This window comes from Pteronotus mesoamericanus, unplaced genomic scaffold (assembly GCF_021234165.1).
Source record: "Pteronotus mesoamericanus isolate MK-2021 breed Mesoamerican mustached bat unplaced genomic scaffold, CSHL_Meso_final contig_557, whole genome shotgun sequence".
NCBI classification, from domain to species: Eukaryota; Metazoa; Chordata; class Mammalia; order Chiroptera; family Mormoopidae; genus Pteronotus; species Pteronotus mesoamericanus.
Genome location: NW_026555200.1, coordinates 3274714 through 3286961, shown reverse-complemented (window position 1 = coordinate 3286961; position 12248 = coordinate 3274714). Strand labels below are relative to the sequence as shown.

Genomic DNA, 12248 nt, shown 5'->3' with positions numbered 1-12248 from the left:
TAACTCAGAACCTCAGAATCTCTGGCACTGGAGAGCAGGCCTCAGCACATCAGGATGGCTTTCCTGTCTGCCAGGGGCTCCAGGGAGCATCGGGGGGTCCGAGACCCCCGGCGCCAGGGCGCCTCTCAGCGGACGTGGTTCCAGCGCAAAGCCGATTCCTGGCTGCGTAGGTGGCTTGTATGGCTGTCCTGTGGGCAAAGGCCCAACCCCTAAAGGCTGTATGGGATATTGAAGAGCTCTTTGGTCCCCCTCACTACGAGGACTATGTCAGGAAGGGGACCCAGGCTTTGGTGCCCAGTGGTCTTGACCTTGGTTGTACCCCTGTTGGCTGAGGGAGCTTCGGCATTGGGCGTGCTCACCTCTCCATCTGTGAGATGTGGGTTGTGACAGTCCCTGCCTCGGGGCCACTGGGAGGGTTTCAGGAGCTCTGGGAAGCCCCCAGAATGTTCCCGGCACATCATGTGCTCCATGGATGACGCTATACATTTTTTTCCTTGGTCAACAGACTTGTTTTACAAGCGAGACTGCTCTGACTCAGAGAGGTAGAGGCATTTTCCAGAGACCACACAGCAAGTCAGCGGGGCGACCTAGGACTGAGACTCCAGCTTGTGCCTCCCAACCTTGGGACCTCACTGGAGTGGCTGGGGAGCCTCGCTGGCGCAGAAGGGGCTGCCCTGCGTGGGGAGCTGGCGCCAGCCGTTCCTGGAAGTGGCCGGTGGCTGGTGCCGGGAAGCAGGCATTGGTTCCTGTAGCTTCTACTTGTGGCCTTCACCCAGCCCGTGGGGAGTTCCTGCATCATCTCAGGTTGTCTTACCTGCACACCCTCTCCCTCGTGCTCGTGGCTTCTCCCTTGCCTCCGGCAAAAGTGCGGAACATCAGATGCTGACTTATGTGGATCGCACTCCGAGGATTTGGGGAGAGTTGTGAAAGACTCCTGGGGCGGCTCTGGGGCCCGGCCAGCTTGGGGATCGCCGTCCAGAAGGTCCCTCCCGACACATGCGGGAGGAAGGGGTGCACGGTGGGCGGGGCAGGCGGGGCATCTGAACCCAGTGCTCGGGCAGCCTGGTGGGGCGGCAGGGTGATCGTGTCTGCCTGGCGGGCACTGGTGGGGAGCTCTGGGGAGTGTGCCCCGGAGGGGCAGCTCCTCCGCCCAAACCCTGTCCCCACTCTGCCTCTCTTGACTGAGCTCTCTGGACCCCGACCCTTGTTTCTTTCCTCCCTCCTCTCTTGAACTGACTTCTTTCAGCTGTTTGTCTCTGCCTGTCTTGGAAGCCACTGTGCCCGAGGCTACCAGCAACCTCTCGCTGCTGAATGTCACAGTTGGCTGCTTCTCAGCCTTGCCTTGACCCCTTGGCAGCTTTGGATACTGTTATTCCTCCGTCCTCCTGGAGATGCTTGCCACCTTTGACACCACTCCCTCTGCTTCGCGACACCACCAGCCCCTTCCTCAGTCCCTGGACTGCCCCCGCTTTGTCTCCACACTCCACAGGATGTCCCCCAGTCTGCCCGGGCCACCTCGATGCTGACCAACTCCGAACCCATCAGAGGTGCATTTCAGCCACCCACTTGATATCTCCCTTGGGTGTCTAACAAACATTTCACTTTTAATCCTTTAAAACTTAAGAATTATTTATTTCTGGAATTTTCCACTTAATGTTTTCAGGCCCTGGTTGTCTGCGGGTAACTGAAACCGTGGGAAGCGGAACCACAAATGCAGGGGTGGGGCTACGCTGAAATGACCGGAGAGTGGGGAGTTTCAGGAGGGGCTGTTTGCAGTTGCAGAGAGAGGGGTGGGGGCTCACCGGGAGGGAGGCGCTTGAGCAAGAACCCGGAGGAGGGCAGGGCAGGCCCCTGACTGACCTGGGGGAGCTTCCCAGTAGGAACGGCAGGTGCCAAGTCCCTGGGGCAGGAATGCACTGGAGGAAACACAAATGGCTCTGGAAGCTTGGATTCCTTCAGGGCCAGGAATGGAACAGCTCTTTCCATGCCTACGGACATGCGAGGGATTCTGACCATTGAGAAATTGCCATTCAAAGGAGGCAGTGCCCCGAGGGCCGCCACCTGAGAGCCCTCACTGCTACGCTCGAACGGGCATGTCAGATCCTTTCTCGCGTGTAACCCCACCCCCCCACCCCACACAGACTGGATGGAGGTGGGACTGGGTAGCATATGAGGTCCCACTGTGCTTTGAGAACCCATGAGCTTGGGCTCCATTTAAGTGAAATTTCCAGGAAACTGCAGAGTATAGAACATTCTGTAAGTGGACGGACACCTCTGAGCCAAGTCTGTGTGGAGCAGGCCCCTACCAACCCCACCGTGATTTTAGAAAGTGAAACCACATTGTATGACATTCTCATGGAAGTAATGCCTGGCTCCGCTGCCTTTTAAGAAGCAGTCGATGCTGAACTTGTTCACCCCTTTCTTCCTGCCTCGGATTTCAGATTGTGTCACCCCTCTCTCCAGGTTCCAGGAGGGGTGGCCGGGGGTGGGGGCTGGCCGTCACCTGCTGGGCAAATGTGCGCAGGTGTCCCGCGTCTGAGACCCTGTGCAGCGGGAGCGTCGTGGAGTCTGGCGTCCCTCGTTCCTGCGCTAGGTGTGGAGGGCCTGCCGCTCACTGGCAGACCCCGCCAGATCCTGCAGTCACCGTCGGTCTCCAGGGGAGACCCGCACGGACTGTGCCAGTAACAGGGACTGCAGCATAGGGGTCTGTGCTGAGGGTGACCCACAGGGGTCCCCAGAGCAGCAGCGCCCACCCTGGGCCCCTCGTTGGAATCACTGGGGAGCTTAAACATACGGATGCCCGGTGCTACCCGCAGAGATACTGAGGTCACGGGTGTGGCGAGCAGCCCAGGCTTCCCCGGTAAATCTAGGAAGGAGCCAGGCTGGAGGGCGCGGGGACCAGGCTCTCCATGGTGCCGAGGAAGCCCAGTGGAGCTGGTCCGGACAGAGTCAGACGGGCTGGCAGGTCAGCGGGCTGGACTCGGCGTGTAGAGAACGTGACCTGCACCTGGGTGCCCAGGATTGACAGTCACAGCGGGGCATGTCATGATCCGACTTACCTTTGGGGAAGGGGAGGGTCGCCTTCTGTGGAGGGGGCCTCGCAGGGAAACGGGGGTTGCGGAGGCTGACGGAGCCCCCGGGCCCCCGGCCGGGCCCCTGCTCTGATGCCCCAGGTCCTCCCACCCCGGGCAGCCTCTCACAGGTGCCGACTTCTTCCCAGCAGGCAGCGGGCTCGCACACCACACCCCTGCCCAGCCCCCTCTGCATCGCCGGGCCAGCAGGGGTAGCCTGCACTTTACAGATGAGGAAACTGAGGTCTTAAGGCTGGGGCCGCACAGCCAGTGAGTTTTGCGGTGGGAGCTTGCGCTCAGGTCTCTACGGTCTTGCCGCCGCCTCCAGGGTGATGAGTTCCAGGACACGTCACACTTAGCGTCCTTCCTGTGGCAGGACCACCCTCTGGCTGGCGGCCAGGATCCAAAGCCCGGGCTGATAGATGTCGAGTGCCAGTATTTTATCGTCCCTTTAACCCTATGAAACGGTATTCCCGTTGTGCAGATGGCGAAGCCAGAGTCAGGGAGGCCTGTGGCTTGCTGAGATCATGTGACCATGAGCGGGCACCCCGAATCATGAGGTTTTTGCGAGTTAACCGCTACCATGCCGAGGCCTGGAGAAACAGCGTCCAGTTCCAGAGACGCTGTTCTTCAGCGCTTAGTGTCCCCGCTCTCAAGAGTTCTCTGACCAGAGCAAGGGTTCCATGGTCAAGGAGGAGACTGCCTGCTGGACATTTCTGCCCGGTGCTAACAGGGACATCCAGGTGGTGAGTTGGTGTTGCTCCAGAACCGGAGCCCATGGAACTGAAAGGTTTGGCCTTTGCCCCACCCTAGCCCCCAAGGAAAGCCTCCATCTCTCTCTGAGCCTCAGTTTCCCCATCTGTGAAATGGGTATAAAAGAGCTTTTTCTTCCCACCTTCTGAGCTGCTGGGACAGGCCAGAGGTAGCAGCTGAGACAGTACTCGGGAGTCACAGGGCGGCGTGCATGCCAGCTGGCACTGTCCTCCCCGGGGCCGGGCAGTGGGCTGAGGGTTGGCGAGAGGGACCTGCCTGTGAGAGCCTTGCCCCGACCATAAGCGCTCTACCCAGGTGTTTGCCTAGCGCGGTGAGGGGGAAACCAGATTCCCTAGTAGAAAGGGCTGTGGTTGCTGTAGCCGCAGGAGCCTGAGGGTAGAACGGATGTGAAAGGCAGAGAAAAAAGTAGCGAGGTGGGCCACGAGGTCACGGGCATTTGTTTTCATAGACAGGCACTGAGGACTTGTCAGCTTGCGCACTGTTACCCTGTTGGCCTAGGTTGCTCTTGGTTGTGGGGGATGTCCTGGGCCTTGCAGGATGTTCAGCAGCGTCCCTGGCCCCACCCAGTAGATATCAATAACGTCCTCTCCACTCGCACATGTGAAAACCAAAAATGTCTCCCCACACTGCACACTCGTGCCCTGATTGAGGGCCACTCATCTAAACCCTGCTGTTTCAGCTTCTTCCCTTCTCTTGCTTCCTCGGGCAGAGCTGGCTCCCAGCCAACACCTGGAGCAGGTGAAGTTCCCACCTGCCTCACCTGCCACCTCTCCCACCTGAGGCCCGGCTCACTTCCATTCTTCCATCTCGGGGGCCAGCCTTGGAACCTGGGACAAGTCACCGTGCCTTCATTTCCTCATTTGTAAATTAGGGCTGTACAGTAGCCACCTGGGTGGGTTCTATGAGAGTACAATAGTTAATATACAGGAAATGTAGCACAGTGTCGTTCCCATTCAACACATACTTATTTTTGTTGTGCTAAGCTGGGGAGGGGCGGCAGCAACAAACAAGACAAGGCCTTGACCTTGGGGGTCACAGCTCATGACGGGGGCAGACTCATTATCCTGCGATTGCGATTCAGTGGAACAAGTGCTGTGGCAGGGGAAGTACGAGGGGCAGTGGGAGCTGGCAGGAAGGACGCCTCATCCAGGAGAGAAAGAAGGAGGGCTTCCTGGAGGAGGTGGTGTGCTAGCTAGAACCTGAAATATGAGTAGAGGTTAACTGGGTGAAGAAAGGGGAGGAATAACCATCTGGGTTACCTATTTAAAAAAAAAAAATTAAGCCCTGGCCAGGAGACTCGGTCGGAGCATCATCTCGTACATGAAAATGCTATGGGTTCGATCCCCAGTCAGGGTGCTTGTGGGAGGCAACAGATTGATGTTTCTCTCTCACACTGATGTTTCTCTCTCTCTCTCCCGCCCTCTCTCTCAAAGCAATAAACATGTCCTCGGCTGAGGATTAAAGAAAAAAAAGTAAAAACTTTCCTGAAAAAGTTTAATTTAACAGGCTATTGTGGCAAATAGGGCCAAACTGTGTCCCAGGATCCTGGTGCACACCCCTGTCCCCCCGACCCCCACCCCCACCCCCGCCCCGCTCTTTGTGATCCCTGACATGGAAGTTAGGCCAGCGCAGAAGTCAAGCGTAGAGTTAACGCCAGAGGGGACTCGGCCCTCCCTCCTCTCCCCACCAAGTGGGTGGATGCAACTTGGTGCTAGAAACCTCCCCAGGTGCCTCAGAGGGAGAGAACAGTCCTTAGGGGCAGGCGGGGGTCCGGAGGTCACCCTGCTCAGCGCAGTGTCTCCAAACCCACTGGTGGGCGCCGCTGCAGGTGCCGTCTACAGCGGGGTGGGGAAGGTGGCGGACGGAACCGGGTGGGGCGCCCACGGGGCAGAGGGGCCAGCACCGCGGCCTCCCAGGTGTGTCTGGGCCGGGCCCCCGGTGACGGCGCGTGTCGTTTCTCTCCCTTCACAGCTACAGTCTCCGCCTGGCTACCCGGTGCTCTGCACCAGCCACCCCATACGTCACCAGGCAGTGTCGGGGTGTCAAGGCCACGGCTGCAGCGCAGTTCCAAGGACCCCTCTTCAAAGAGTAGAAGCTTCGCCTGCTCCCTGACAGGTAGGGGGAAGGCGGAGCAGCTCCTGGGTCCCACTGGGTGGCTCTGGAGGCAGAAGGGGACTGTGCTTGGCCCTTGGCACGGGCAGGGAAGAAGAGAAAGGGATGGGCATGATGGCTTGTGAGGTACCCTCTGTGTGTCGGGTGGGGCGCAGGGCCGTCCTGCAAGGAGGGTGCAGTGTGGGCCCTTGGACCACCTGGTTTCGAAGCCCAGCTCTGCCACTTACTGGCTGTGGGACCTGAACAAGTTAGCCAGTTTCTCTGAACCTCAGTATCCACATCTATAAAATGGGGACAATAGTACCTACTTCATAGGACTATGAGAGTTCCGAGTATCAAATGTATATAAAGCACCTAGAACAGTGCCTGGGCCACTTCCCTAAGTGCTAGGTAAGTATTAGCTATCATTGTCGGGAGAACGGTAGTAACAATCACGATAATAATAATACTCAGCTCTTAATCGAGACCCTCAGAGGCTTTAAGCCCAGAAGGGATTATGAAGCCCCCATGCCCACAATGCATTTGAAAATATAAGTAATACTAATCTGTAAAATAATTCATTTAGATTTATGTTGAACCGGAAGTCTCTTTCTAGATTTTCTGAAGGTAAAACCTGAATTCATCCGTAGATCTGGCTTTTCATCTCCAGGGGCCTGGGCGGTGTCAGGGATGGGAGCAGGCTTGGGTTTCCCTGTTGGTGACACAGTGTGGCTTCTTTCGTGGTGGCCCCAAGACCAGGCCCTCCCGCATAATTGGAAGCTCTTGTGCACCAAGACATCGGAGCACCGGTGAAGAACACAGACCTCAGGGCCCCCTGCAGTTCCCCAGACAAGCACGCTGGTGCTCAGGGCTTAGCACCTGCATTAGCAGGTGGCTGGTGGGTCTGGGGCGCCCCCAAGCCTGGGGTCATTTGGAATGTGCACGCACACGGTTGTTTAAGGCAAGGATGGGCAGAGTTCCGAAACTCGGGGGTCTTTGTGTTGTCCTCTTTTCTCTTCTACCTGCCCCCCCCAACCAGACAGCTCGCTCGGCTCTCCCTTAGCAGTTGGCGTTTCTGGGCTCGGCCTTTTTTTCTCGGGGTGGCGGGAGGTTCAGGAAGGGCATGAAAATAAAATCCACTTCCCCCAGAGAGTCTGTGGTCGCAGCCAGGACTGAGCCCACCTCTCGGGGACCAGGCTGAAGGCTGAGACAGACAGTAGGAGAGCGCAGAGCGGGAATGCCGGCTCAGCCCTCTGCCCCTCCCCTCGCGCAGAGAGCAGGACTGGGGCGACTTCCGGAGAGTGGGAGGGAGCGTCAGGACGAGCGGGTCTCTGCTCAGGGTCCCCTGCGTGTCCCAGGATCCCCGCTGTGGCCATAGGTGCTCCCCGGGGTCAGGGCACGGCCCTGGACGGGCGCCTCTGTTTGCCTTATTCTTAAACGTGTGCAGCTTCCCAAGCAAGTCCGAGGTCGGGGCGGGGACTCACCCGCTGTCTCGCAGATGCTGCCTTCTGGCTGTGTCCTCCCGTGGAGAGAAGGGAAGTGCTGGCATCTCTTCTTTCAAGGGCACTAGTCCCATCGTGCCTTCATGACCTCATCTAAGCCCAGTCACCTCCCAGAGACCCCGTATCCCAATACTACCTTTACATGGGAGGTTGGGGCCCAGGTGTCAGGGGACAGGTCAGTTCATAACAGTTCTAGAATGAGTTTTAAAGTGCCGTGGAGGGGTGCGTAGGTCCATACCCTCCTTTTACAGATGGGGAAACTGACAGAAGGGCACGTGGCCGAGCTGGGAGCAGAGTTCCAGTCTCCTCACCCGCAGTGTGGAGGGAGGACTTTACATGGGCTGTCCCCGCCCCTGGATTTCGCAGACAAAACTGTACCCGCGTGTGGGGTTTGTTATGAGAAAAGGATGATAGCCTCAAGACACCCAGGACCCAGGTTCAGGCTGTCGCTCTTGGCAGGTTACAGGCTCTGAGAGCAGGTTACCGGACAGTGGGGACTGAGCGAGGCTTTGTCCAGCGTCTGCCGTCCGCTGTCTCGGCTGTGCCTCCCTCTTCTCTGCGTTAACGATGTCGCCGGCAGAGCCCAGAGCACTCTGTCCGCTTTCTCATCCGAGAACGCGCCGCACCACCTGGTCCAGTGTGAAGCTTGCATGGCGCACCCTGTCTTGCCTTCGGCTCTTTCCCGTCCTCGGGGTCAGCTGGCCTTGTGCCTGAAGGTCTGGGAAGGGAGGCCCAGGGAAGGGACTGGCACCTCCCCCTTGTCTGGACTCCACTGTGATCCTCCTCTCCGCTGTCACTGCTCCTTTGCCCGCCTTAGGTCCCAGGGGTGGGTGGAGGGGCACCCCAGCCTGGCTCTCTGATAGCAGAACCCCCCCTGGGGGCAGCCTTGCCAACCTCCCTAAGCTCCCGCCCAGGGTCCGGCCCACAGTCCCTGCTGCTGGCGCCGCCTCCGCAGAGGGCTACGTCTTGGGTAGGGGACCATCAAGATGGCTTCTGTATGAATCCCACTCAGCAACCCACAGGAAATTCGCGCATGCTGGACACATGCTCCCCGACTTGTGCTCAGATGGGCGCGGGCACATGCAGGCCTCCAGGGGCCGGGAGGCTGCCCCTCCCCAAGGCTCACGCTCCCCTGCAAGCAGCTCCCTTCCCAGACCCTTCAAGGGCTGTGGCAGAGGTTGGAATCGACAGTGTGGTGGCAAAGGGCACGCTTCTGGAGTTGAGTCCTGGCACCAGGAATCCTGGAGGTAGTTTGCTTCTCTGCGTTTCAGTTCATGCCTCTGTAAAATGGGTGTGTCGCGAGGATTTCCGAGGCCAGTTAGTACATGAAAAGCATTTAGGAAAGTGCCTGCTATGTAGTAAGCCGTCCATAATCCGCCACTGCTATTATTCTTATTCTTATTGAATTATTATATTATTATCAGTAGTAATAGCAGTAATAATGATAGTAGTTATTATTAGACTACTAATAATAGTAATGATAACCAGGCTCACTGGGGAGAGGGCTGAACCCCGGAACCTGACTCAGCCCAATTCCTGGTTCATAGTCAACTCAAGGCAGCAAACACTATTAGGTGCTCACTTGTGCCTGGCTCTGTGCCGAGTCCTAGAAATGGGGTTTCGGCAGAGGAAGCCTGGCTAAGCCTTTCCCTCACAACGGAAAGCACACACAGGCTCCAGAGTGTGCTTGTCCTGGGTTCAAGTCCCACCTCTGCCACTCGCACAACAGCCTGCCCTTGTAAAATTATCTCTCCTCTCTGAGCCCTCATTCCTTCCATGCAAAATGGGGGTCTCTGTCGCCTGCCACGAGGGTGGCTGTGAGCACTAGAATGAAATCGAGTGACATCAGAACTGCTTTGGAAAACTTCTCAGCAGTATCGACTGAGGCCGAACAGGCGCAGGCCCCCGGGCCCAGCGAATCCACTGTTAGGGGTACACTCAGCAGGCGTGTGTGCACGTGCGCACTGGACAACACGCACAAGAGCATTCACATTATATAGGTACACCCCGCTCCCCAGCCTTTCCCCCATACATACGTAGGTATCCACATGCACCCCACACGTCTTTGAGACACATTTGTGTGTAAGAATGTCCCAGCAGCGTTACTCACAATGGCCCCAAACTGAAAACCACCCAACCGTGCATTGGCAGGAGACCAGGCAGGTGACGTGGCGGTCCTACAACAGACTCCTGCAGCGAGGAGGCTGAAGAAAGCGGCCCCGCAGGCTCGGAGCCGACCAATCTCACAGGCGCATTCAGCAAAACAAGTCGGACACGAAGGATGTGTACTGATTAATTAATTTCATTATTTAAGTTAAAAAATGGGGCAATCCATCTACAGCGATAGAGGTCAGGATAGTGGTTACTCCGGGGGCGAGAGTGTTAGCGGTTATCCTAAACGGGGCTGGGCGGGGGCTGATGGGGGTGTGGTCCTGTTCTACCTCCTGATCTGGGTGCTGGTTACGCAGGTGCGTTCACTGTGAAAACTCATCAAGCTTTACTTTTCTCTGTATGTATGCTACACTTCAATAACTAGCTAAATTGGAAAAATGAAGTAGGATGATGCTCGAACAGCCCACGGTAGGCACTGAACACGCGCCCAGCGTTACCAATGTTCTTTCCTTTGTCTCCTCAGCACCTGAAGTGACTTGGAATCAGCGAAGCCAAAGGGACTGGCCTTCTGCCCTGTGGGGAGTGCCGACCTCTTCCAGTTCCACGAGCCTGTGAGAGAGAGGGAGTGCGTGAGTGCGTGGATGTGAGTATGTGCGCGTGTGCGGTCTTCAGACGAGCGTCCGGAACCCCGCAGAGGCAGGGAGGCAGCCGATTCCACCCCACGGAGGACCCTCGGGTGCCGCCCCGGACCGTGTTCTGCAGCCCAGCCTCTCTGCGTGGGTGGGGCCTCTCCTACTATGCAATTTTTCAAGAGCTCCTTGATCCTGCTTTTTGCTTCTCGAGTTGCCCTTTGCCGAGGCGGGGACCTTGGTCTGGCCCAGGGGTCAGCTCCAGTCCTGTCCGAGGAAGGCCTTCAGGAGGAGGCCAGGCTCCCCTTCCGACCACCCAACCCCCCACCTCCTGCGTCCCCCACCATTTCTGGGAATCAATCACGTGCAGACACATTGGAGCCTCCCTGACTGTTCCCCTTGGCCTGTGCACTTGGAAAACCCCTTTCCTGGCCTGAGTATTCTGAGCTGCAGGCCGTTGAGTCATTTCCAGATTTGAAACTGTGCATCGGGAGAAAGCCCTTGTCCTCATTTATGGGTCAGGTTTCTCCCGTGGGACAGGTGCGTGGGGAGGATGGGGCGATGTCCCACATGCTCCTTTGTCCCCCGTGGTTGGGACCATCAACTCCTCTAGTGTCTGAGCTTCACAGATTAGCTGCCACGGGAAACGAACAAACAGAAATTGGGAAATGAATATTCAATTGGAAGTTAAAAAGCGTAGAGGGGGAAGAAGAAGAGATTCTGGAAGCCCTCCATCACCTGCCAGGGACTGGTGGAGGTGGCTCCGGCTCCCTGGGGGGACCGTCCATGCCTCGGAGAAACGGGTGCGCTGAGCTAGGAGTTGGGACCCAGTGAGGGTCTTGGGTTTTGTGCCTTTGGGGCAGACCCCAGACAAGGATGTCTGAGTCCACTCGTGCTGTTTCCTCTGCCCCATTTTCAAGGGTAACATAGCCAGCCCAAAGCGGAAGGAGGGGAATTGGAAGTGCGCGAGTGGTCACATGCAAAAAAGGGACTTTTTTTCAGGGCTACTATGGTTGATCTTGCAACTCTGTAAATATGTATGTAGACAGTTTTAAAAGCACGTATTTATGTCCCTGACTGTAAATGCCCCATTTTTAAAGTTTTATAACTTGTGTTATTTAATTAATCAGTCGACCGGCTGCAGTGCGGGCTCTGATAACAGTCCAGGAGAAAGTTCTCGGGAGATCCTCACACGGGCAGAAAAATGCTGATCGTTGGCCTACGTCACAATTTCCCTGTTTCCCGCCCAGCTAACAACTGTTGTTTGTTTTAAATTTTCATAAACTGGAAGGAATCCTTTGGCCTGCTCCTGAAATTAACCCTCACAAGCATGAAAATCTGTGGCTGTTCCCTATCCCAGTGATACGATCTTGTCCCATAAATGTCCACACTCCCAAACTGTGCACTCAGCCTCTTAGTTCTTGAGGGTTCTCCCCGTTTAGCAGCGAGGGTAGGTTTACGAATCCAAAACTTGAAAGTCACCTTCAGCCAATGGCAAATTCTGGAAATGCTGTGTGTGGGGGGTGGGGAGCCACTCATTTTTTTGCATGTGCAAACATGCTGCTCAGCTGTCAACACTCTGAGGCTGTCAGGAAAACTGCTACGAGCCATCCAGTCATGAAAAGGGGGAGCAATTTTACAAAGAGTGGCGTTTCCTGGCCCGTGGTGGCTTTGGAGCGTGGGTTGGGACCTCAGCTCTGTATCTGCCCTGTGAAGAAAATTAACAATAAAAGTGTGACGTGCGATTGTAAGGAAGAAGCGTGGGAGTGATCCTTCGGGTTTTCGGGTTTTTCGTGTTCCATTTTGGTGATGACCGTGTGGCTGGCAGGGGAATGGGCTGGGGGTGGTCGGGCCCTCCCCGAGGACTCCATCCTGCAAGGAGGGAAAGCTGAGGTTTCAAGGAGCTCGCTGAGGAAACATCGCACCTGGTGCACAAGGCCAAGTCCCTCTCCCAGCTGCCAGCAGTAAGTGAAGCCATTGCACGAAGACTAGAAAGGCCACCTGTGACAGCCAATATACTTTCTTTAAACAGCTTTATTGAGATCTAATTCATATACCACATCGTTTAC

At 56.6% G+C, this 12248-nt stretch overlaps 1 protein-coding gene across 5 annotated transcripts in view; it reads left to right on the top strand.

Moving 5' to 3' along the window:
• PRDM2 (PR/SET domain 2) overlaps nucleotides 1-11922 on the top strand; it is a 114660-nt gene extending 102738 nt beyond the window's left edge. For all 5 annotated transcript variants that reach the window (XM_054579712.1, XM_054579716.1, XM_054579713.1 and 2 more), the window contains 2 exons: nucleotides 5817-5960; nucleotides 10074-11922. In XM_054579712.1, coding sequence (XP_054435687.1) covers nucleotides 5817-5937 — 121 coding nt within the window. In that variant the 3' untranslated portion in view covers nucleotides 5938-5960; nucleotides 10074-11922. The remainder of the gene's footprint in view (nucleotides 1-5816; nucleotides 5961-10073) is intronic.
• Nucleotides 11923-12248: the final 326 nt, after the last annotated feature.